The 27,062-nt window shown below is 34.8% G+C and overlaps 1 protein-coding gene across 3 annotated transcripts in view; it reads left to right on the forward strand.

The window, feature by feature from the left end:
- Positions 1 to 27,062, forward strand: part of triob (trio Rho guanine nucleotide exchange factor b) — a 159,082-nt gene that overhangs the window by 60,252 nt on the left and 71,768 nt on the right. For all 3 annotated transcript variants that reach the window (XM_026284127.1, XM_026284128.1, XM_026284129.1), the window contains exons 3-7: positions 14,499 to 14,573; positions 15,725 to 15,839; positions 19,238 to 19,430; positions 22,208 to 22,696; positions 24,917 to 25,039. In XM_026284127.1, coding sequence (XP_026139912.1) covers positions 14,499 to 14,573; positions 15,725 to 15,839; positions 19,238 to 19,430; positions 22,208 to 22,696; positions 24,917 to 25,039 — 995 coding nt within the window. The remainder of the gene's footprint in view (positions 1 to 14,498; positions 14,574 to 15,724; positions 15,840 to 19,237; positions 19,431 to 22,207; positions 22,697 to 24,916; positions 25,040 to 27,062) is intronic.

The raw sequence follows: 27,062 nt of genomic DNA on the forward strand, positions 1-27,062 counted from the left end.
TACTTCTTCTTCCCCGTCCACATGGAGTTTACCCCAATCCAATCTTTTTTTTTCCTCACAAAAAGACTTAGTATACATGCCAGGCCAGCATATGGCGCTGTAATTCTGCCACAAAGATACACTTAAAATGGAGAAGACATGGACTTGTTCATAAACCTTGCGCGTGATACACAAACGAACATGGAACAATACATTTATTAATCTGTTAACGTTAGTTAATAAAAAGACAATCGTTCCTTGTTTGTTAATGTTTTTGTTGCTGTTACGTGACGTAGCGGTGTCTGACTAGGGGGAGACGTGGGCTGATGACGTCATCGTTTCAGAAATGAAAAAGCTGCGTTTTCAAATGTATCCACTCTGGGACCCGGTTTAAAAAAAAACATTGGTTTCACTCTTCGAAACGCCGGATTCCGTGTGGATGAAATGACTATCCGATAAAAAAATGTGTGCGAATTCACAGAAATGCGTGGACGGAAAAAAAGGAAACAAGAAAACAAGATGATTAAGGACATTTTGAATTGATTGAATTGAAGTACAGTACACACACACAAACACAGAGTTGTTACACATAGATTGTGTGTGTGAGAATGGTGTTATTCAGCTGAAAGTATTTTCTCCTGCCTTTGCCTGTATGTCAGTGTGAGAGGAAGGGGCTTAATACTGTCACTCAAATGAGCTGATTTTTTTTTCTTCTTCTTCTTCTTTGTACGCTGACTTAAACTCTGATTAGCTTATTTTATAAAATCGTTTTTATTTTCTCTTCTATGCTGCGTGTATAACACGGTCAGGTTCAGAGGTGTGTTAGAACATTGTTATATTGCCTTCTTTGCTTGTTTAGGTTTATTGATTTGATTGATTAAAAAAACATAGAAACTCACATGTACACACAATTGTTTGCTGAATTTTCTTTTCTGATATTACACAATGTAAGCTGATCATTTGCTTTGATATTTTTGAGTATGCAGTGTGTTTAACACAGCCAGGTTCAAATGCGGGTGCAAAAAATCCATTAAAACTCTAGCAGAGGTTTGTCAGAACGTTGCCATTGTGCTACTGCCTTGTGGGCAAGTGAGAAATGTTAAAGCAACGTGGTAAAAAGATGAAAATGACTTGCTTTTACTTTCAGTTCCTTTTACATTCTCCAAGGTATTAACATTTTTCATAACTCCATGTAGGACGTTGTACATATATGTAAGCACTGTTTCAGTAGTAATGCATTATTTAGAAAATGTTGTACTCAAGTATTTTTAAAAACAAGTATTTCAGTACTTTTACTTAAGTAGACATCTGACTGTAGTACTTTTACTTGTACTTGAGTAAAATTTAGCAAGGGGTATCTGTACTTTTACAGTGTACACTGTCCGCCTATGTGGGTAGCAACTAAATATTATGATTGTGATCAGCTTGTGGTGTCTCCTATTACTGATCAGCACTTTTTGTAACATCCCTGCGAATATTGTAAATAATGAATGCTGATTCTCTAAGTGCTTCTTACTTTTTATAGCAATGCCTGAGCTGTGGAGGTTTTTAGTGCCCTGCCATTTGAGCAGGTTTTGAAGGTTTCACAGTGGGCATAGCTACAAAGAAACTCATAAAAATAGAGATCAGCAAAGTGTCCTGTGAAATCTCATTGCTTGTTTGAAAAAAAAAAAAGAAAAAAAGGAAGAGGTAGCTTCTTATATTTGGTTGATTTATTGTGTTGTGGTTTGTTAAGCTGGTAATAGTAAAGTTATGAAAAATAACAAACAAGCTGTCATTTTGGTTCGGTTGAATGGTTCACTTGACAACATCACTGAAATAATTAGTTAAATTTAGTGTATTTTTGTTTGTGCACTTGCAAATTATGTTTCACATAAATTTCACACATGTAGTTAAGTAAATCTGCTTAAGTTTAGCTAAATTTATGAAGTAAATAAGTATATATATATATTTTTTTATTTACTCTAAATTTACTCTAACTTTTTTAATGCAAGACTTTATACAACAGTTTTCAATAAATGAAATCCATTAACACTATAGTCAAGTAAAAGTTTTTGTTTACATAATATTTAAAAATGTCTCCATGATCAGCTTTTGAAGAAATATCGTATTATCGTGCTACAGCGCACATTCTATCTGCTGCAATTCTGGAACTTTCATTCACAACAGTGTTAACTCAGCAGTATAGTTATTCTCTCATTATTTGCTTGTGCTTTTAAATGTTTCATTCGTGTGCTGTGGCCTGACCTGTACTTTTTCTGAGCGTCGAATACACCCGAAGCGCGTGCACTAAAGCCTGTCAAACAGTGCCTGATTGTTGAACTAAGTTATCTTTTCTGCAGTAACAAAATGCAGTCAAAATACACAAGGTTTTCCGCATTGCTCAAAAATGTGTTCATGTTCAGAAGAAAGAAACTCATTCAGGTTTAAACCACTTTTCAGTGAGTAAATGGTGGTATAAATATAAAACACTATGACAGAATTGACAGACAACTGAAATAATTTTTGGGTGAACTATTTTAACGTTAATAAAACAAAATGTGTAATGTGTATCTTTGTCATTCTTTTATCTTTGTTATTAAAAAAATCACCCTCTTTGGCCTATATATCTGCCATTCTTTTTTTTCTTTCTTTTTTTTTTTTTTTTTACCTTGAAAGGCTTTGTCTTTATAATAGGGAAATTAGTTTGACTGTAATGCCCAGACAACTTGCAAAATAGTAAAACCAACATGACAAAAATTTTGATTAAATCGTGAATCGTGAAATTTCTAAAAGAAAATAATAAGAATAAATCGTGATATGATGTTTTGTTTTGTTTTTTCATATCGCCCACCCCTAGTACATACACACTAAAAAATGTTGGGTTAAAAATAACCCAACCTGTAACCCAACTATGAGTTGGTATAGCACCTTCCCATCTATGGTTTATTTCAACCCAACCCATTGGGTTAAACTCCTGTTGAGTTAAAAATTACCCAACAGTTGAGTTAATTATTTATATTAATTAACATCAGTATTTTTATTAAAAATGACTTATTACAACCATAATTTGAAACTACTTTGTTTTGAATTACAGATTTTATTTTAATATGCAAATAACACATTTACAAATATATTTTTAAATATTTTATTTAAATGTACAAGAATGTGTAAAAATAAAACTGAAATTTTCAAGATGTACAAATGTTGTGAACAAATGTTCACAGCTGTGGGTAATGTTTAGAGAGTTGGACCTGTAACCCGAAGGTCGCAGGTTTGAGTCTCGGTGCTGGCAGGAGTTGTAGGTGAAAGGAGTGAATGAACAGCGCTCTTTTCCACCCTCAATACCCATGACTGAAGTGCCCTTGAGCAAGGCACTGAACCCCCAGTTGCTCCCTGGGCGCTGGATATGGCTGCCCACTGCTCCGGGTGTGTTCACCTCTCACTGCTCGGTGTGTGCACTTGGATGGGTTAAGTGCAGAGCACCAATTCCGAATATCGGTTACCATACTTGGCAAATATTACGACTTTCAAATAAAATGAACCTAACATATAATAATAAAACAAAAAAATAATCATAAAATCAAGTAATAATAATATAAATGTACCAGCTGCTGGATCTACTGATGATCAATAAAATAAAAAAGTTTTTTTACTGATTACAAAATACAAAGTTTTTAAGGAGGAGACAGTGTGCAGAAGAAACTATTAAAGACTGTTTGTTACAAAAACTCTCAAATATGAGCAGAGGGCTTTGGGTAGTAGATGTCATATACAAAGAAAAGTTTGAAACACAGATCGACTGCTTGTAGTATCATCTTCTGTTCCATCGCCTCCCCGTTTAAAATAATAAAAAAATTTGGGAGGAGTTTTCCTTGTCACCAAGCACCAGGACATGTGGATTCTGGCTTGTCTCATGTTTCAAGTACAGCACTAATTAGTGCCAACCTTAAAATAATTTTTAAAAAAAGTTCAGTTAACATGCATTGTGATATTTCATTGATACACTCACTTTACAAATGAGTGAATTTAAATGAGTTAAAAGCTATAGCGAATTTAAATTGGTTAAAGTGATAATTCATCCATAAATAAAAATTCTGTCATCATTTTTTTTTTTTTTTCAAAATATCTTCTTGGGACGATTTGTATTGTACAACGTGTGTCTTATACAAACTAAATAAAGGTGACTTTACTACACAGGGCACTGTAATTTTAAGTGTTGCTTTTACTCACAGGTTGAATGTCAGTGAAGGACCACTTAATTTCCGTGTATAATGTGCACACCATTTTTCCATTTGTGTGGTATGGTGCAGATGCCAGGAAGGGTTTTAAAGACAATTTCTGCACGAAGGCCTTTTAATGACAAAAGTACAGAGAAAGCACAAAAAAAGTGAGCTTACAGTTTACATTTTTACAGTCTTTGTGGGGATCTACTATCATTTGCACTAAGAGACAGACTAAACCAGTTTTCACTCCCTTCAGAAAATTTGTGGCAATATTTGCGGCTAATGTGAGTACATTTTACCACCCTTTGCCCTTTGACTGATTTGGACTAGTAGGGAGGAACAAAAGTACACTGTAAATGAAAGGAAGCTTTGTTGGACTCATTTGTCTTTTTTCATAATTTTTGGAAGTCATAGGTCTAAGTAAAATTGAAAACTTATGTGTCATTAATTTAAATAGGTTACTTACCTTGAAATGTTTCAATTAACAGGCAGAAATTCTATTGTTGCAATTTTTCCTTCACGAAAAAGTCCATTGTATAAAACATAAGTATAAACACATTTAGTACAACACATTTAAAAAACATGTCAATCAATCAATCAATCAATCAATCTAGCTTCATAAGATAAATTGCTGTAATTATAGGGTATTCTGATAGATGCATAACAGTATTCAATATGAATAAACTATAAAAACACTATTACTGTACAATTAATTAGTGCTGGTGCGCTAAGACGAATATTGCTTCTGTTTTACGCTCTCCACTTAAAGGTTGGTTGTAGGAGTCAGGTTAACGTTATGTAAATTTGGGGCACTGGTATTAATTTCCGCTGAAAGAGCGGATTGCCTCACGACTGCGCTCTTTTCTTTCGTCTGGGTTTTGAACTTTTATAACAGAAAATTGCAGGTTCATTCAAATGATTCTCACTGAGTCTGTTGTCTGTTGCATGACTGATGTGTGTGTGAGCTCAGCTTGCTCGCCTCGAGCAGCTTCATTCACTGGTCCGATCTGATAAATGGTCTGTGCGGCTTTTCTAGCTTAATTCTAATGATTTCGTCAAACTTTCACATTTCACCAGACATTTTTATCAACTTTAAGTAACACTTGTCTAAAAAGTTTTGCAGCTAATCTTTTAATGTATTACTGCTGGCAAACAAACAGGAATAGGATTCCTCTCTGGGTGAAACAAAAGGACTAAAGGGAATAAAAACTTTTTTAACGTATTAAAAAATAATAATTAACTTATCAGACACATCACTTAATGTTATAACAGTTATATACATCATACGATTATATTAACAGTTACTTACCCTTCATAATCATGCAGGCTGCCATTGATGTCCACGCTGAGTCTCTGACTGGACCGTTAAAATTTGAACCGGAGTGAAGCAGGAAACATATTTATCACAACAGTTGGGATATAAGTAAAAATAACCCAACAACTAAAAAAAAAAAAAAGACCCACCAAATTTTAAGATAACCCAACACATTGACCCAATATGTGTAACCCAACATTTTTTACTGTGTATAAATACACACACATGCTTGTTAATATTTACGAAAAATATGTTATGATTATATTTTCAACATATTTATATATAATACAAATGAAAGGAATATAAATACATTTAAATACATATATCATGTATGTGTGTGTATTTATAAATAGATAATAACTGTACACAGTTCACTACACACAAATATATTATACAAACAAAAACTTTTATTTTGTATGCGATTAATCACTATTAATCATTTGACAACACTAGTAATTATTGTCTCAATCAGGGATATGCCGGTATCAAATTTTCCTGTTGCGGTTAATTGATAATGCTTTTATCACGGTATACGGTATTATCACGGTATTGATTTTTTATTTTTTTTAAGTGGTATACTGTATTACTTTTTTTTACATAATACAGTATAATAGGTTCAATAATTTTTCTGTTCTTATAACAAAAATAACTAAACATTTAGAACAATAAAGCAATACAGAAAAATATATAAAAGTTAAATGTTTTACACATTAAAGTGCAAAAGAACTATGAAAACCAATAGGTATCACAAAGTTAAAAAAAAAGTCATGACGAAAAATAATCACAAAAATAAAACAAGCAATTTAAGAACTTGAAAATGAAAATGATTAAAACATTTACTTAAAATGAATTTAAGACAGTTTTACATAAAAGCAATTTAAGAACTTGAAAATGAAAATGATTAAAACATTTACTTAAAATGAATTTAAGACAGTTTTACATAAAATACAGTGCAATACATAAAATATAGTGTAATCAGTTCGAACATTGCATAGTGCTCATTCAATAAATGCACAGCTAAACAATGAACAATAGCTACATTTGGTATAGATGTTATTAATCTTTGTTAAAAAATCTTAAAAGTCTTAGTTCATGTTAGCTAATTAAATAGCACAGTTGCAACTTTCAGTTTTAACTATTTGTTATTAAATATTGGAATACCTATGATTAATGAATGTTCAGCATAATTTTTTAATTGGCAGTTTATGTTAACTAATTACGCCATAATTTAAAGTGTGAATGAACAATAAAAGATCAAAACACTTTCAAACAATATCTAGGGCATTTGTAGTCCAGATTTTTTTTTTTTTTTTTTTTTTTTTTTTTAAATGAATGTGTGAAGATAAATAGCCTATTAGGTCTAAATATTTCAGTAGTTGGCACTGTAATAAACACCATAGGGAAAACACAAATCTGAATGGTTATTTAAGATTATTTTTGTTTATAGGGTAAGGGCTGCATTTTAGCGCCATCTGCTGTCAGAGAGCTTTCATTCAGCGCGTCTCTCACGTGTTCCTCCATGTGCTTCTCATGCGCCTCTTGTTTATATCAGAGCGCATGCGCTCTTTCAAGCAGCATACAGCGATGTTGTGCATTTTAAGCAGCTGATGGGAATAATATTCTTAAAATGCATTCCAAATTCTGAATCATTTGTAATGTATATTTATTCACGGTATTTAATGGTTAGAGGGTCGGACTCCCAATCGAAGGGTTGTGGGTTCTAGTCTCGGGCCGGACGGAATTGTGGGTGGGGGGAGTGCATGTACAGTTCTCTCTCCACCTTCAATACCACGACTTAGGTGCCCTTGAGCAAGGCATCGAACCCCCAACTGCTCCCCGGGCGCCGCAGCATAAATGGCTGCCCACTGCTCCGGGTGTGTGCTCACAGTGTGAGTGTGTGTTCACTGCTCTGTGTGTGTGCATTTCGGATGGGTTAAATGCAGAGCACAAATTCTGAGTATGGGTCACCATACTTGGCTGGGAAGTCGTGGCCTAATGGTTAGAGGGTTGGACTCCCAATCGAAGGCTTGTGGGTTCTAGTCTCGGCCGGACGGAATTGTGGGTGGGGGGAGTGCATGAACAGCTCTCTCTCCACCTTCAATACCATGACTTAGGTGCCCTTGAGCAAGGCATCGAACCCCCAACTGCTCCCCGGGCGCCCCAGCATAAATGGCTGCCCACTGCTCCGGGTGAGTGCTCACAGTGTGTGTGTGTTCACTGCTCTGTGTGTGTGCATTTCGGATGGGTTAAATGCAGAGCACAAATTCTGAGTATGGGTCACCATACTTGGCTGAATGTCACTTCACTTCACTTCACTTCCTTTATGCAAAGCATGCTGGGAACTAAAACACCAATATTTTCTTCAGTTAATGCAACTAAAATGGTTAGTGTAGGCCAAACACAAATTAAGCAAACTTTTGTTTTACATAAGTGGACTGAACACAATGCAATTTGGTTGTGATATAATACATTTTTGAACACCCTGATGCCAGCAGACTAGGGCTGGGACCACGCGTCGAAGTCATTGATGACGTCGAAGCAAAAAATACATCGACGCAAAATATGCGCATCGATTCGTCGACCTGTTTTTATTCCTCTAAAAAACGTTTGCAAAACATTTACCTTATGTGCGTACCTTTTTTTTTTTCTCCATGACAGGCTGCTGGCTCCCACTGTTAATTTTTATTTATTTTTTTGGAAAAGCACTGTATTAGCTTAAAGCCCTCAAGTTGACATTGGTTACTGTATTCTTTCATTTGCTCTAAACAAGTATTTTGTGTGACCTTTTTTATTGAATGCTAGACATCAAGTTGTTGTTATTTTCATCTGAAAGAAGAACTTTTTTTCAGTAAGCTAGGCCCTATGTGTTCAGTAAGCTTGTTTCAGTAAGCTATGTGTTTTCAAGGCTTCAAGGTTTTATTGAATGCTATCTCTATACAAGTGCAAAGTAATGCATTCTTAGTCAGTCTTTTATTTTGTAATTTTAAGAGCAATAAAAATTTTTGCAATGTTAAGGAATTCATGTTTTTTTCATTCAGATATGTAAATCAACATGTATAAATTGTTAGTAGTCAATTAATGGGGAGATAATCGAAATCGAATCGGTCTGAAAAAATTAATCGTTAGATTAATCGATGCATCGGAAAAATAATCGCTAGATTAATCGTTTAAAAAATAATAGTTTATCCCAGCCCTACAGCAGACATTACGCAAATACAGCATATTCAAAAAGCTAAGTATGTACTTGATAAAATATATTATGTGTTATATGTATGTATAATCATATGTGCCATAGGACTGATCCGCGGCTGATGGATCATTATCATAGAAATTTATGTTGCTGACGGATAAAAGCTCAGAACATTTTAGCTCAGTATCTGCAAAGGTATGTATGGTTCATGTAGTAAAGGGCCACTGAATGTCAGCAGACGTGTAGGCTAAATGTAAATTAATTTTAATAATAAAATGTATACCCACAACACGCACACAAAAAACATGTAACTGTTTTATGTGGGTAGTGGCTTAAGATGAAGTCACTAAAGTAGTATAAGTAAAGATATAAGAAGGAGTGACGCACAAGCCCACACACATACAAACAGAGTAAAGGTTATGAATATTGGATTGTGATGAGGTCACTAATGTGGGGGAAATAAAACACACACACACACACACATACATATAACATGCCCCATATTAGATTTAACATGCCCCATGAAGTCCCCGCATACTACTATTGCACATGTCCCAGTCATTATATCTCCCTGCAGACAGCCATAAACTTACGCCAGGAAGTGTTGGCCAATTTAGCCTAGTGACATAATGTGTTATGATGGGCAATCAAGCCTGACTTCTGCTGACTCCCTCATAAAGCTAATGAAATCACTAGCAGTGTGGAGAAGTGCATTGCTCATTTATGCCCTTCAGTAAGACTAAGAATAATAATTTTTTTTAACAAGTTTATGTATTTCTCTCGATATAAATAACCAGCAATTTAAAAAGATAACTGAACTATGAACAGGTTTAGTAATTAAGACTTTCCATATTGGGATATGAGTCAGCTAAAAAATATATATATATTAAGCACCGAATTCAGACTAAAACTGCATATGCTTGTCCTTTAAAGCTGCACAGCAATTTGTTGACCCAGATACTGTGGTTATATTTACCAGGCTTTAGTCTTGTTTACTTCTTTTTTGCTAGTTATCATTCTATATACATCATACATGGTAATATGCATATATATATATATATATATATATATATATATATATATATATATATAAAGCAAAATCAGTTGGAGTATGCATACAAGAAAATATATTTCCGTTTTTCTATTTATTTATTTTTTAAGATTGTGTAATTCAATGTTTTACTAGCTGTTTCTTTATAATTAATTGTGAAATTACTAGCAAATTCTAAGTGAACCATATCATGTCTAAGTCACTCTATCATGTATTTTTTTTTTTTTTTTGGTAAGATTATCTGATAAGGTGTTATGGTGTGGTTTGCATTCTGCTACCAGATTGTACTGGGCTTGATATGGTAATAATATTTTCCTGTGTGTTAAGGAAAAATTTATGAAACAAGGCAGTTGCTGTTTCCTGTGGAGATTAACCTCCCATTAACATTTATATTATTATTCACCCATCCAGCCCTGCCTTTGTGACACCCAACCTCCACTCTCAATAGCAAAAATCAGTGAACAACACCTACTTAGGATGACATATAGCCTATTTATTTATACATTTTAAATTTGGTTATGCAGCAGGACAATGATCCCAAACACACCAGCAAGTCCTCCTTTGAATGGCTCAAGGAAAAAAAATATTAAATAAAAGTAAGGTTTTGGAGTGGCCACATCAAAGTCCATACTTAAATCTGATTGAGATCCTGTGGCATGACCTTAAACAGTCCATTAATGTTCAAAAACCCTTCAATGTGGCTGAATTTAAACAATCCTGCAAAGAAGAGTGTGCCAAAACTTTTCCACAGCGATGTGAAAGACTCATTTGCAGTTATCGGAAATGCTTTATTGCAGTTGTTGCTGCAAAGGGTGGCACAACCAGTTATTATATTTCACATAGTGCCAGGCAGATCTGGACAGCTTTTTCCCCTTAATGAAATCATTATTTCAAAATTGCATTTTATATTTAATCAGGGGTATCTTTGTGTATTATAAAAAAAAAAAAAAAAAAATTCTGATGGTCTGAATCATTTAAGTGTGACAAATATGAAAAAATAAATAAATAAATAAACAGGAAGGTGGCACAACTTTTTCACATAACTGTATATATTTTGTCTGGAACATTTAGGCTGTTTTTATATATTTAGAACAAATGTTTCACTGCAGGCGAGTTGTGATGAACCAAAGTGCAGCTTTTATTCAAAGTAATCCAAACATCCAAAAAAACAAATGAAGACTTGACTTGGCATGAACAGACTTGAACAGCCTTGACTCACCGACAGCTAAGGCTGGACCAGAATTTTTGATTATTTGAATATTCAGTCGGTAGGTTGGCATTACATTTTTAATTATGAGATTTGAATATTCATTTTTATTATAATTTTTTTTTATTAAACATAGCGCCCCCTAGAGGACACAGTTCAAAGTTCCCTTGTTTTTATCTGCCACATGTTAATCAGCAATTTTAAACATGATAAAAGCGTGCACTTAATTTGTTTGCTTATAGGGTAGTCATAAAAAATAAAAACAACAACAACAGAAGCCCAGCTTAATAATAATTTGGCAATATTATAAGTATTGCTCTTAACACACCTGTGTGTTTTGTATCATTAGCGCAATGTGTTTTCTAGGAGAATATAAACCCTGCCTGTGTGAGACATGCCGCTTCCGACTTGCGCTGTTCTGTAGTTTATTAAATGTTTATTCATTCTGAAAGTGTTGTATGTCCATATTGCACCAAAATGTGCCACTGCACTACCTTGGGTCGGCAGCTATACATTCGCCATGTGTGAAGATTGGATGAATGGTTCTCGACATAATGAAATGCACACAGACAATCACACAGAGATTAATGCCTTTATTAGTGAGAAGAATATGTTCAGCCCCCTCCCTCGGAAGCTTTGAATATTCGGTGTTGATTACTGCTGAAGCTTCGAAGCTCAAAAAATGGTATTCGGACCAGCCCTACCGACAGTGGCGGCTCCAGACAATTTTGATTGGGGGGGCAATGGGGGGTCCTGGTCTTTTCAAGGGGGGTCTCATGAAAACCAACAAAAAATACAGTGGACATGTCTAATAACTGCTTATTACTGCTACTCAACAACAAAAACACCTTTGCAATGTAAACAAATGACAGGCTACATTTGTTATTCATATCCTTCACACTTCACTTTCATGTCAGGTATGTTATGCATTTTTATTGATATTTTTACATTTATTTCCAGATAGATATTATTGAGTTTACAGGCTAAAGTGGTCTTGCTGTGGTAAACACCGTTGCTATTGTAGAAAAAATATTTGCATCACATTTAAATTATAATTATATTTGAATTCATTTCTGAATTGTTTTTATTTTTATAATGATAATTCAGAGAATGAGAAAATCTGAATAAGCCTTACCAGTGTTGTGATAATTATTTTTACATATTAAAAATAAATAAGTACTGTAATATAATAAAAGTTTATTCAAATAACATAAAAAAGACCAAACCCCTCGATGTCTGTGAAACTTTTCTCCCTCAAACGGCACGCTAGTGTTACTTCTACACTACAGGCTACACACAGCATTATAAACAACATATCTGCATGTTCTCACATCACATCGTTCTTGTAAAATAATAATAAGTAAATAAACATCAAAATTACTTCGCTGAGAATGAAACACCACTTACCAGCTGCCACGATGTTGAAAATATCCTCTAGCAATTAAAAAATGCGCATGCAGCATGAGGAATCTTCCCGGTTGGATGAGGTCGTTGTCAGGTGAACGGTCATCATGTTGGTCATTTTATTTACGGCTAAATTATTATTAATAAATTGTACTAATATTATGATTGGGCATGGGCAGGCATTCACAAAAGTTTATGTTATTACAAAAAAAATTCGAGGAAATTTTGCTTTGACAAAAGGGCACTTAAGGGGCAAAGGAGCAGGTGCTCAAGTGAACCGGTTCTTTCGGACAATTCGATCAAATAAACCAGTTGAGAAAAAAAATGGTTCACTGGTTCTTTTGCGCTCGATGTAATGCCGTCATTGGCGATGATTGCCCTTCATTTAAGCCTTTGGTTTACCCGCGCTTATAACATTAGCACAGAATCAGTTCAGAATCAATCACCAAAAGAATCAGTTCGGTTCAGATGCGCTCTGTGTCAGTCTGCTTCACGCTGAATCACGCATGCGCAGTTATCATCAGCTCATCGGTTCTCGAATCGGACACGTCCGACAGAACGGTTCTCGGTTCAGTGTATGAATAAATGTTTAAATAATTAATATTTATTATTGTTCTGCGTAGTTTGAAGAGAAACATTTTTGGATCTTTATCCCGAATATATATATTTTTTAATCAGGAAGAGGCTGGGAGGTCAAATGGGGGGTCAAGGCATTTTTGGGCAGGGTCTTGAGACCCCCCAAGACCACCCCTGGCGCCGCCGGTGCCTACCGATAGCAGGTCACAACATCAATACTCGACAGGAGACAATGGCAACTTGATGGCTATTCATATCAAACAATGCATGTCACATGACAGGAACCAACCAATGAGAGACAGGACACATGACTAAGACAACCAATGGCATGACATATGAACCAAAGAACCAATAGCAGGATAACATGAGGGTAAGGGAATCACGTGACTAAAGGCCCGTTCAAACCAAGCACGATAACGATAAAGATAACGATAAAGATATAGTTCTCGATGTTAAAGAATAGCACAATCCACACTACAACTATTACGATAAAGGCGTAGAGAAACGGTATCATTGGAATCATTTTCAGAATGATCTTTTCCAGGTGATGAACAATATAAACATTTACAGCCAATCAGAATTCATCATGCTATAACGAGCTTGAGAATTTAAAGTAGCAGACGCAAGTGCTCTTAGAATAAACAGACGATATTGTTTGATGGTGTGGATGCTAATATCGTTATCTTTATAGTTATCATTATTGGTTTGAACGTGGCTTAAGGCAGGAAAAATGACAAGGCTAAAACATCAAAATAACACAAGAAAACAGTGAACAAGGATCAAAACCCCAAAAACCCAATTTTATAGATAAATATTGTACTGGCCAATTAACCATTGAAAATTTGCCCATTTTGAGAATGTTTGTTTGCATATGGACCACCAAAAGTTCCAGCAGAAGTTGTCCTTGTGTCAGTTCCAGAATTTTGTAATGCTCTGCATAGAATATATTAACCAGATGTTCAACAAGATGTTTAAAGCAGAACAAAATACTTTTCCTGAGCGTATAATTCTGACCTTTATGTGCTCACTGGGTTACTGATGTTTTTATCTTTTTTATAACCCAGTTATTCTTAAGACCAATAATATGTTTGAAATTTTAATTGGCAAATTGGTTTAATTCAAGTTTTTGACACTCTTTGTAGTATGGGAGATTGGTGTCATTGAGTGCACATTAGCATGTTATATGCATTGGCGAATCTTTTGATGAATTAAGATCTTGCCATCTGTTGAGTAGGCGGGGAGAGAGAGAATGAGGATCAGGGTTGAGGAGGAGAGGGTGTATCTGACTCAGGAGGCCTTGACATACAAAACTAAATAGGTTATTAACCGCATACCATATAATCAAACACATTTTAAACATATTGAAGTGAATAAAAATAAAATATGAATGTGATAAATCTCTGCATTTTTTAGTTATTATCCCGCCATATTTCAACTGTGCGGTTTCATAAATGTAGGCTAATCAACCTATGAATAAATGATACCATGTGTTGTTTTTCCTGTTTACACTTTACGTGAATGTATTTGTCATCATGAGCTTTGGAGACTGACCAGTTTTTGAATCCTTCCAGGGTTCCACAGAAATGAAGACATGAAGGCTGTTGAAGTTCTTCCCATCCTTAAAGAAAAGGTGGCATTCTTATCAGGTGAGCCTGTATACAAAAGTAAGCTTCTTCTTTTTTAGGTTTTTAGAAAAGTGATGCTTTTATTTAGAAGATGCTAAATATTAATCAAGCGTAACAGTAAAACATACTTTAATGTTCCAAAAATTACATTTAGTATAGATGTTTTTGTTCTGGACTATATTCATTAAAGAATCCTGAAACAAAATGTATCTTGGTTTCATCAAAAATGTATAGGAGCACATCTATTTTCAATATTGATAATAATAAGAAATGTTAATTCAGCACCAAATCAGATTTATTTAATCATCTATGTGACACTGAAGACTGGAGTGATGGCTGCTGAAAATTCAACTTTGCTATCTCAGATATAAATTACATTTTAAAATATAATAATAATAATAATAATAATATGTTTTTTTAAATTGTAAAAATATTTCAAAGTATTACTTTTAATTGTTCAATCAAGAGATTGAAAAATATTTAAATCTCTTGTTGACCCCAAAATGTATAAACCATGTCTAAAAAAGCTATCATAGTTAAGAATCATAGTTAAGAAAGGAGTGAAAAAGAAACTGTTGCTTCCTGCTCCATTCTAAGCCATTTATTTAGAAGTGTTCACTCCCTATCCAAAGGCACAGATTTCTATGAATATTAATGAGAGGAAACTTATTTGCAGTGACAGTCATTAACACTCTCAGATATGTGAGCTCAAAGGAAGAGCAGCATCGCTTGGGAAATGCAGTGAGTGTTTAGCTGGCTACTGACCCAGATAGCTTACGAACATCTTAATCTTTGGCAGGCCAACTTCCTTATCATCAGCTCAGCTTGTTAAAGATATAACTAATTTCCAATTTTGCCCTTCTTCCACCTCTGCACTTCAAAGAAAGTGTAATGGAAGTGGGTTTGCAGTAACAATATGAAGCAATCATATTACCCTAGCAATGATATATGAGACATCATGTTCTGTATTAGACAAAAATCGAAGCTAGTTAAACACCACTTGGCATGGTTGGCTATGATAAGTAGGCCATGGTGTTCTAAAGCATCACTATATACAGTAGGTAGGCTAGTTGGAGTTTCTTAAGATTAGCCATTGCCCTATTTTACTAATGCTTGAGTGGCACAGATGTTGTTGTTCCAGCCAAATATAAGTGCGTTGATTTGGCCTGCAGGTGGAAGAGATCGTCGTGGAGGTCCAGTCCTTACATTTCCAGCCAGGAGTAACCATGATAGAATACGACAGGAGGACCTCAGACGACTTATTGGGTACCTTGCAGGCATTCCCAGGTAAGCATTGTGTGTGTGTGTGTGTGTGTTTTATTTTATTTTATTTTATTTTACTTAAAAAAATTATTAACTGCAGGGTATTTTTATTAAGTAAATGAAATACTTGTAGTATACTTAGATGGAAATAACTGCATTTCAATTTTAGTGTGCACAGTATATTTTTAGTGCCGATCCTAAACTTCTGGTGGCCCAACAATACAAGTTTTTTTTTTTTTTTTGTACTAGGACACTGTATGACATTCATGTTTCATGATTTGACAGATTTTTACGTAGAAAGAAATGACATTTTACATGCACCACATTAAAAGAAATGACATAAGTGGTTTTCATAAATGCTGGCCAAATTAAAAAATTAAACTAAAATTAAATAATCTTTGAAAGCAAGGGGGCCCCCTGGTGTTTCAGGGGCCAACACAGCTTGCATACTCTGCGTATAGGGAGGATTGGCTCTGTTTATTTTTCACTAGGGTTGTTACAAAATATGTTTACAACAGATTATGTTGTTTTGATTATTATGTTCCTCAAAGACTGAAAAATTTATCTTGGTTTCCTCAACAAAATATTTAGCAACACAACTGTTTTCTACATTGAAAATAATAAGAAATGTTACTAGAACAACAAATCTGCATATTGTAATGATTTCTGAAGGATAATATGACACTAAACAAGAATTACACAAGATGATTGCTAGAGAATTGGTAGGTGGTTGCTAGAGTGTTCTTACTAAGTCATGGCATTTCTAGACTGTTGCTAGGGTGTTTTACAGGGTTAGGCCATAAACATCCCTTCAAGGCAAGCCATTTTACTTGGCAGCCATCTTTGAAAATCTTCTCTCTGTAATTGTAAGGGAATTGCTGGTTTGCTGCTAGGGTGTTGTGGGTGGTTGCTGTGGCATTGAGACAGTTGTTTGGGTGTTTTGGTGGGTTACTAGGATGTTTCTAATGAAATTGCTTGTGAAAATGCTTTCTTGAGCAGCAGTTTTCATTAAATTTAATTAGCATTCATTTCTTTTCATATCTATATTCATATAAGTAATGCCTGTAGCTAAGCTTTCCCTATCTTGCACACACTTTAACACGCAGAATAGCTTAACAGCTGCCTACACCTTAGCATAACACCTAGGCATTGAAGTGAGTATCATTTGTATTTTCTTCAGGGAACTTTCAAGTCTAGTTTATGTATTCTTGTCAAGTCCTGGTTTTGTTTTTAAGCTCCCAGGTTTCTGGTTTGTTTAGACATCACATGGCCAATTTGTCTTTTCCCTGCTGTGTCCTTCTGTAGTTAGCATTGATTTGACTCAGTGAAACTCAACCAGCTCCACGTGAATCTCTGCTTTCAGCCAGAGGGTTCCAGCTCTGCACAGTTCAAAACTTTATGTAGGTTATCATCTGCCGCAGGGTTCTCCCAAACTTTACTTCTGTTTTGTTGTCCGTAATCACTCTGTTTGAGCCAAACTGAATAATACAGAAATTAAATTTCATCTTCTCAACAGCTGTTAACACATACCCCACTTTTGCACAGAATAATATGTTCATTTGAAAATAAATAAAGCACTTCTGACCCTTTGCTCGGAAACACAGTTATTCAGTATTACAGTATGCTGGAGACCCAGATGTGGCCCCTGGTTAGGAAAATAAGTGGTTTAGTGAGGAAGTGTATAGACGCTTACGGCTGTTGGTTTTGGTGTCTGGTGTGTACCAGATAGCCAGGGGTGTAGATATGTTGTTTGGCCTAAAACTGCAGATTTAAGGCCACACTGGTTGTCCTCCATCACCCTTTCATGTCTTTCTCTCTACTTTTTCTTCACTCCTAAGAAGATTTCTCATTCTTTCACACTTTAAATAAATGTTCATGGTTCAATCCAACCCACATTATGTCAAACACCACATAAAATAATTATAACACATCCATGTATTCTTGAAATCAAACCCAGCATGTTTGTGTATATCTTTACACTTGCAATGCAAGTCTATGAGGCAAGGCATTGCGCAAGGATACATGTCTAAACACACTGTTTTGGAAGTATACCCACAGTACTGTTTGTTAATATTGAGTTATATGATAAAATCACTTTTACACACAGTTTTCAACTCCTAATATTACCATTATTCCATGATCTAAATACTTGATTCTGATTGGCTGGAAGGTGTGCGTGTAATTGTGTAATGCACAGGTAGTTCCAATGTGCAGCCTTCATTTAAAGAAGACACAATTGCACACTATAGAATTTTTGCAGAGACTGGAGATCATGCTGAACAAACAGAAACATTCAGGAGCAACTTGGTGTCAGTGCTGCCCCATGATGCTTATTAATTAATTTGCAGCATTGAGGTGGTAATGCCACTGTTTTTGAAGTAAATAAACTCACAGGCACACATACTCTCTCTCTCTCTCTCTCTCTCTCTCTCTCTCTCAATCTCTCTCTCTCTCTCTCTCTCTCTCTGGGAATTACACTGGTAACACAATATATAATGTAATGTTTTTTCGGTTTTGCTTGTATTAAATTTAATACATATACTACAGTTTTTTTTTTTTTTTTTTTTTTTATGTTCTTCAAAATAAGTCTCTTATGTTCACCAAGGCTGCATTTATTTGTTCAAAATACAGTAAAACAATAATATTGTGAAATATTACAATTTAAAATAACTATTTTAATATATTTTATTTATTAAATGTAATTTATTTCAGTGATGGAACATGTCACATGATCCTTCACAAATCATTATAATATGCTGATTTGGTGTTCAAGAGGCATTCCTTTAATATTATTATCAATGCTGAAAACAGTGGCTGCTTAATATTTCTGTGTAAACTGTTTTTGATATTCTTTGCGAGGTCTACTAACTCCAAACTTTTGAACAGTAGTGTACATATAGATCGCCTCACATTGTGTCTACTTGTTTTCTCTCTGTCTCCCTCATCTCATCCTTAATTATGTTCTCTCTCTCTCTCTCTCTTGCTCGCGCTCTCTCTCTCTCTCTCTCTCTCTCTCACTCTCAGAGAGGGAGGTCAGAATGATTTAGAGTTGTTCAGTGCTCATTCCTGCTTAAGAGTCAGACTAGAGAAGTACAGCTGTGGTTTGAAGACATTCTTGAGTTAACCGGCTGTTTTTTTTTTTTTTAGCTAGAGAGCTCTTTAGTTGTTGTTTTTTATATTTATTTATTTATTTATTTATTTGTCCTATGGCAGTTTTCTCTAAATTTAGCAAGAAAGGTTTGTTTGTCTTTCATATGCTATATTTGGTAAGTGCTATTTTGCATGTACGGTCCATTCACATTATATAGGATTTACTAAGTGTATTTCAGTTTGAAAGCAGCGGCTCTTCTTTACATCTCACTAATGATATGAGTGTCATCGGTGCAGAAGATGTGATGCTGTGTTTTTATTTGTTTGTGTAGTGAGGAGGTGAGCAGACATGGCTTCACGGTCATCGTGGATATGCGAGGATCCAAATGGGACTCTATCAAACCTCTGCTGAAGATCCTACAGGAATCGTTTCCTTCCTGCATCCACGTCGCTCTCATCATCAAGCCTGACAACTTCTGGCAGAAACAGAGGACGAATTTTGGCAGTTCCAAATTTGAATTTGAGGTAAGAACTTTGTGCATTGTGAATTGACTTATAATAAAGTGACAGTGAAATTTTTTTTTTTTTGGTTTTTGGTTGATACAGTTATATTGCTTTGAATTTTCTTTCTAAAATCTCTTGTCTGAGATTACAGAATCTTTCAGGGAAATAAAAGAAAGAAAAAACAGTCCTTTTCCTAGAACATTCCATATTGATGGTGCGAAAGAAGAGCTGTCAAAATTACTTCTGACCTATTTCATTAGAGATGAGAGGAAGACACATGCAGAAGTGTTATATTTAATCTGAAGGCTTAATCTCCCAAAGGAGGTTTCTTAAATTAACACATCTAGTGTGGGACCAAATACAGAAGTATTATTACATTGTAATATATGTGTAATTGATTTATACTAAGTGTAATACTGATTTATGATTTATACTATTTATACTAACTGCATCACAAACATTATTTGAGGTTGTTTACACCTAAACCTCTGAAAAATACTTCTAATTGCATTGATGTAATACTGACCAGACTGTCTTGACGTTCTGCTCTCTATCCCCAAGGTCTCAATTGTCTATTGTACCCACATGTGTCTACTGTTGTCTCTAATAACATGACCTGAGCTGCAATCTCTGGAATGTTTTTTGGGCTGCTTTAAGTAAAGTGTTCAATGTAACTGATCACCCAATCAGAGCTTAATTGCATTGTTGTTTGAAATAACAACTTCAGCTTCTTGGAAACCTCCCACTGAGTCACAGACAAAACCATTCCATTCAGAAACCAGAACTGGCAAAATATTGTTACACTTTGCAGTAATTTGTTTTGGTTGTTGTATAGATGTCACAAAGATGCCCCACCCACATATAAAACATTACATTTTAATATTAAATTGCAAAAATGAAGACATGTGGCCAAAAAGTGGAAACAATGTAGAGATAACAAACTATTAATAGTCAAGCAGATATCAAAACAGAATTGTGCAGATATCAAATATTATTTTAAAATCTAAAATAATTTCTTACTGAGGTAGCAGTTTGTCGTATTTAAGAGATTATAGCCATGCAGTTATAGTTAAAATTTTACATCAATACAAGCAGTCGAGCCTTTGAGATTTCCTATATATATATATATATATATATATCAGGGGGCTGGGCAAGTTAACATGTTATTATCGTGTTAATGCATTAAAAGAATTAATGCCGATAATTATTTTGTCGCACGTTAACACAGTTTTTTATTATCATGAAAGTCCGTTGCTCACTGACTCTGAATACACATACAGACAAACCATGGGTCACAGGAGGGGATGCTCCTGATCAAATTATTTAGGCTAAGCATCAGCATTCACAAACCACTGTCCTGTTATTTTTAACAGAAATGAATGCAACGAGAACGAATCACAATGTCATAAATGGGAAATAGGAAGTTTCAGATAGAATTGTGCAGGTCTCTACTCATAAGATGCCTGTTATAATGTTATGGTCGAGGTTCTGGACTCTGAGCATAACTTGTTTTTCTATAACAAACTATAAAATATTTTTTTATGAAAACTTTAATGTCTTGGCAGTGACAAATAGCTTGTTTTATATTTAATTTAATTGCGTTAATGTTTTAAGTTATGATTTATGAGAACTATTGCTACTATGTAAAATGAATACTGCTGTAAAAAAGCACCTTATTTGTTTAAAGTGTTTGCAAACCATATGTTATTACACTTTTGTTCATATAACAGTAATTTTAAATGAAAAAAGTGTACAATACACTATTTTTGAATGCATTATTAGTTTTGTGCATAACAATGTGATTAATTGCAGACAATTGTGCAATGTATTGTTGCCCATCACTAATATATAGAGTGTACTAGTGTATAGAGTGTATATATATATATATATATATATATATATATATATATATATACACTCTCAGAAAATAAAGTATATAATTGTACCTTTAGGGGTACAATAGCTTGTCATATATATATATATATATATATATATATATATATTTCTAAACTAAAATTGTTTACATTTATTACATCGGTTTTGTATGCAAACGTGAATTGCACATAATGCAGTTTTTAAATGAACTTCTAAATTATAAAATTTCTATGTTGTTGAAATAGATTCATTAACACAGTGGCTGTCATAACTTGTTTCATAGCAGATTTATTCAAACATACATTAAATAATCAAGACATTACTAACAGATAATGTACGCTTGAATGTCTATATAGTCTAATATTTCATGAAATGCTCTTCTCACACTGTGCATCATTGCCATTTGAGGTTTTTATACAGCAATCTGTCTTGCCAGAAAGGTATTTATTATTTTAATTTCCTGGAAAAATGGATATAATATTTAAGAGGATACCTTATTTCTTATCATATGTATAAAACTGTAAGTTTCCAATTAAGTTTTACTCATGCAGTGGTTAAAACAATACTGTATTTGTTTGCTACTCATGCATACCGAACAGAAAGACCCATTACACCCCAAGTAATTATCATTATAATACTTGAATCAGGGCATTATAGAGACTCTCCAGACATAAAGACTCAAAATCTAAAAATAGATATATACATAAAAATATATATTTCTCATTAAGTCTTTTAATGTGGAGTCCTAGTTCTGTGACATACAGAGTTAATGCATATGTAGATATGTGGAGTGTTCCATGGGGTTCCAGTTCAGTTAGGATGCAGTTAAACTAAATGAAAATGAGAAATGTTCAATAAATCAGATCAAAAAAATCTGCTACATTCAGAATATGAAGTTAAGCATCCTACTTTAATCCTTTCAGACCATCATGGTGTCCCTCGAGGGTTTGACCAAAGTGGTTGATCCTTCCCAGCTGACTCCAGACTTCGAGGGCAGTCTGGATTATGACCACGAGGAGTGGATCGAAGTTCGAGTGGCCTTTGAAGAATTCACGAGCAATGCAGCTCGCATCCTTTCCCGTTTGGAAGAACTCCAGGACTCTGTGTCCCAGCGGGAGCTGCCATCAGACCTGGATGGGTCTCGGCGTGCTATTGAGGAACACGCCTCCCTGAAGAAAAAGGTTACTAAAGCTCCTGTGGAGGAGTTAGATACCGAGGGTCAACACCTGCTTCAGCGAATCCAGTGTGGGGAAAAAGGCAGAGGAGATATCCAGGGATTAGCTCCAAAAGTCCAGGCGCTTCTGGATAAACTTCATGCCACACGCCAACATCTGCACCAATCCTGGCACATGCGCAAAGTTAAACTGGATCAGTGCTTCCAGCTGAGACTCTTTCAGCAGGATGCAGAGAAGGTGTAAACATTAATTATATGTGAAGTTTAATAGGGAAAAAACTGGATAGTTTTACATATATTATAGGGTATGGACCATAACATAATAGATAACACTTTATTATTGGGACCAATTCTCACTATTAACTAGATGCTTATTAGCATGCCTATTATTAACATATTTGCTGTTTATTAGTACTTATAACACTCATATTCTGCATCACTAATCCTACCCAATACCTAAACTTAACAATTGCCTTGCTTACTATTAATAAGCAGCAAAAGAAAGCATCAAAGAATTTATTGAGGTATAATCGTTTGTTAATAGGGGGAATTGGACCTTAAAGGGTAAGTTCACCCAAATAGCAAAATGATGTCATTAATAACTTACCCTCATGTTGTTCCAAAACCGTAAGACCTCCGTTTATCTTTGGAACACAGTTTAAGATATTTTAGATTTAATCCGAGAGCTCTCAGTCCCTCCATTGAAGCTTTGTGAACGGTATACTGTCCATGTCCAGAAAGGTAAGAAAAACATAATCAAAGTAGTCCATGGGACATCGGAAGGTCAGTTAGAATTTTTTGAAGCATCAAAAATACATTTTGGTCCAAAAATAGCAAAAACTACAACTTTATTCAGCATTGTCTTCTTTTCCGTGTCTGTTGTGAGAGAGAGTTCAAAACAAAGCAGTTTGTGATATCCGGTTCGCGAACGAATCATTTGATGTAACCGGATCTTTTTTAACCAGTTCACCAAATCGAACTGAATAGTTTTAAACAGTTCGTGTCTCCAATATGCATTAATCCACAAATGACTTAAGCTGTGAACTTTTTTAATGTTGCTGACACTCCCTGAGTTCAAACAAACAAATATCCCGGAGTAATTCATGTACTCAAACAGTACACTGACTGAACTGCTGTGAAGAGAGAATTGAAGATGAACACAGAGCCGAGCCTGATAACGAACAACAGACTGGTTGCATCGGTTTTCGGATCACCAGTACTTCTTTCGGACAGTTCGATTCAATAAACCAGTTGAAGAAAACGGTTATCCATTTCTTTTGCACTCGACATAATGGCGTCATTGGTGATGATTGCCCTTGATTCATGCAATCGGTTTACCCGCGCTCATACCACTAGCACAGAATCAGTTCAGAATCAATTACCAAAAGAATCAGTTCGGCTCAGACGCTCTGTGTGTCAGGAATGAGTCAGTCTGTTGTTCGTTATCTGGCTAGGCTCGGTGTTCATCTTCAGTTCTCTCTTCACAGCAGTTCAGTCAGTGTACTGTTTGAGTACATGAATTACTCCGGGATATTGTTTTGTTTGAACTCAGAGGGAGTGTCAGCCACATTAAAAAAGTTCACAGATTAAATCATTTGTGGATTAATGCGTATTGGAGATGCGAACCATTGAAAATGATTCAGTTCGATTTGGTGAGCTGGTTAAAAAGATCCGGTTACATCGAATGATTTGTTCGTGAAACAGACATCACATACTGCTTAGTTTTGAACTCTCTCTCACAACAGACACGGAAGAAAAGACAACGCTGAATAAAGTCGTAGTTTTTGCTATTTATGGACCAAAATGTATTTTCGATGCTTCAAAAAATTCTAACTGACGCTCTGATGTCCCATGGACTACTTTGATGATGTTCTTACCTTGCTGGACATCGACAGTATACCGTTCACACAGCTTCAATGGAGGGACTGAGAGCTCTCGGACTAAATCTAAAATATCTTAAACTCTGTTCCAAAGATAAACAGAGGTCTTACAGGTTTGGAACAACATAAGGGTAAGTTATTAATGACATAATTTTGCTATTTGGGTGAACTATCCCTTTAAAATAAAGTGTGTCCACATAATAGAAAACACTACCTGCAAAGACACTTTATATTTATAATTTATGTAAACGTATGTAATTTTATGAAAGTTATGTACTTTAAATTAACAAAAATGCCAACCCTCAGTTCTGTGGTACAGTAATCATATCAAATGGTAATAACATGTTTATTGCATGCTACCAAGTTGCAATGATTTAACATACTGGAACTTTTTTGTTGGTTACATTTTGTTACATTTGATATCAGAATATTTCAATAAGGGAAACATTTCTGTAGTGTTTTCTATTCACAACCAAACTGTTTGACCTCCCTCCAGAGGCTCCTGTGAAAACTTCTGATCTTATGATGTTAAACTAAATATTGTATAAATAACTAGATACCTTGTCAACTCTCAACAGATGTTCGATTGGATCGTCCATAATAAAGGCCTGTTCCTGACAACCTACACAGAGATAGGAGCCAACCATCAGCATGTGCTTGAGCTGCAGACCCAGCACAACCACTTTGCAATGAACTGCATGGTAAGGCTGTATCCAGTGGTCCAGCAGTAATACGTGTCACCACCTGAGGCATTATAACAGTGTAGCTTGATGTGTGTTACATCATTTAAATGATGTGCGTTTTTACACGTGCCCTGACTTATTCATGCAAGAATGAATTTTCTGTTGTCATATAATAGTCATGTGCATATATGCTTGAAGGGTATGTAATGCCACGGGATAACAGTCACACACATATACATCATCTCTGTGTGTGTGTGTGTGTGTGTGTGTGACCCTGGCAGATATGTTAATCACCTCCAGTAGGTTTCAAAGGCAGAGAGTTTCACAAGAAAACAGCATGGCATCAATCACTGATTTTCCATCTCTGTGGTCTCAGCTGCCATCTGCCAATCCATATCTAAATGTAACTGCTGTTCAGCCAATAGGAAGCATGTCTAGAGCATGTATCATCTTGCAGATAAATGATCCATGTAGTTTTAAATGTTTTTATATTTTTGGAATTCACAGAGAATGTTTCGCAAATTTGAAGGATATAAATCCTTAACACATTAATTAGTCATTAAACCATAAAAATGATTAAACAGACCAGTAGTTAATATACTTTTATGGTTTATATATATATATATATATATATATATATATATATATATATATATATATATATATATATATATATATATATATATAAACATTTTTTATCTCTAAGTCATTAGGTTTAATAACTCCAAATTAAATTTTTGCTTTTTTGAGGAAAATGTACTGTAAGTGGTGCTTACCTTTTCAACTCTTAAAGCACACATTGAGTATCATTCATGAAACATGAGCAGAATCAATTTTTGTGTAAATTGTTTGTAAAGCCATTTTGATATAAATATTTTGTATTTATGAGTGTTATTTGCTCCCAACTGTGCATAAAATGTGCATAAGACTTCCAAATGTTTTGTTTTCTTTAGACAGACTGATGAAATTGCATTTTGATACCATTATTTACCATGATAATATTTACAAAAAAAAATAATTGATTAACCACTGAGTTAAAGGTGAGGATACCTTTCACTGATAAACAACAATGAAATTGCTTTCACTTCACAAATCACTTTAGTTTTAAATCAAATCTAAGGTTTATGAAGTATTCGCAAATCCAAAGGACAGTTTTTTGGTCCGGTTTACACCCATATTAATCTGGATTTAAGCTTAAACTTACAGAAGTTTTATGAATGAGGCAGTTACATTTATTATTTATACATAGATTCTTGTTTGTTTAGTTGTATGAAAACAGTTACATAAACATTTAAAAACACACATAGATGTAAACAGTCCTAGACAAACAATATAGATATGGAAAACAAAACCGATTTCGATAAACAATAAGGAAACATAAGTATGGAGACAAAGCAAATGTTCATAAACAAGAATATAGATCTAGAAGCAAAATAAATGTAAAAAGCAGAATTTAGTTACTGCATCGAATTATTATTTTTACTATTTTCATGCCTTCATGTTCTCCACCCTCGTGAATTTTCAGAAATTCTAAGGTTATAGTCCTTGCCAATTGCTAGGATGTTTTTGTAGGCTTTCATCAGGCTCTTTGTTGCTCTTTTGTTAGGGTGTTAGGTTTGGCTGAGTGTGCTAGAATCACATGTCCTGCCTCAGCTGTGAGAACAGTCCGTCCCCCTCTCACGTTGCTATAACTGTGCACAACTTAACGGATGAAATGCTTTGTCAAATGTTTGTTTTGGGTTAGCCTGACTGCCGGGCAGCCGGGGGCACTACAGCCACCTCCTCAGGAAGTCCTAGGAGCCTTACTTCCCGTCTGATATGATGCATGAATGGACGTAAACACTTTTTGTGTTAACTTGGTTATATTGTACGATTAAGTGTATTGCTTGATAAGGTGATAATACATGTTTCATGTTTCAATGTTTTTATTTATTTTTTTTATTTTTTTTTCAATGTTAGATTCGGTGTAGGAGAAGTAGGATAAAAATTCTAATGGCATGTAAATGTGATGCAAATCAACATGATCTTTATAACAGTGTAG

Source organism: Carassius auratus, chromosome 16, assembly GCF_003368295.1.
Source record: "Carassius auratus strain Wakin chromosome 16, ASM336829v1, whole genome shotgun sequence".
NCBI lineage: Eukaryota > Metazoa > Chordata > Actinopteri > Cypriniformes > Cyprinidae > Carassius > Carassius auratus.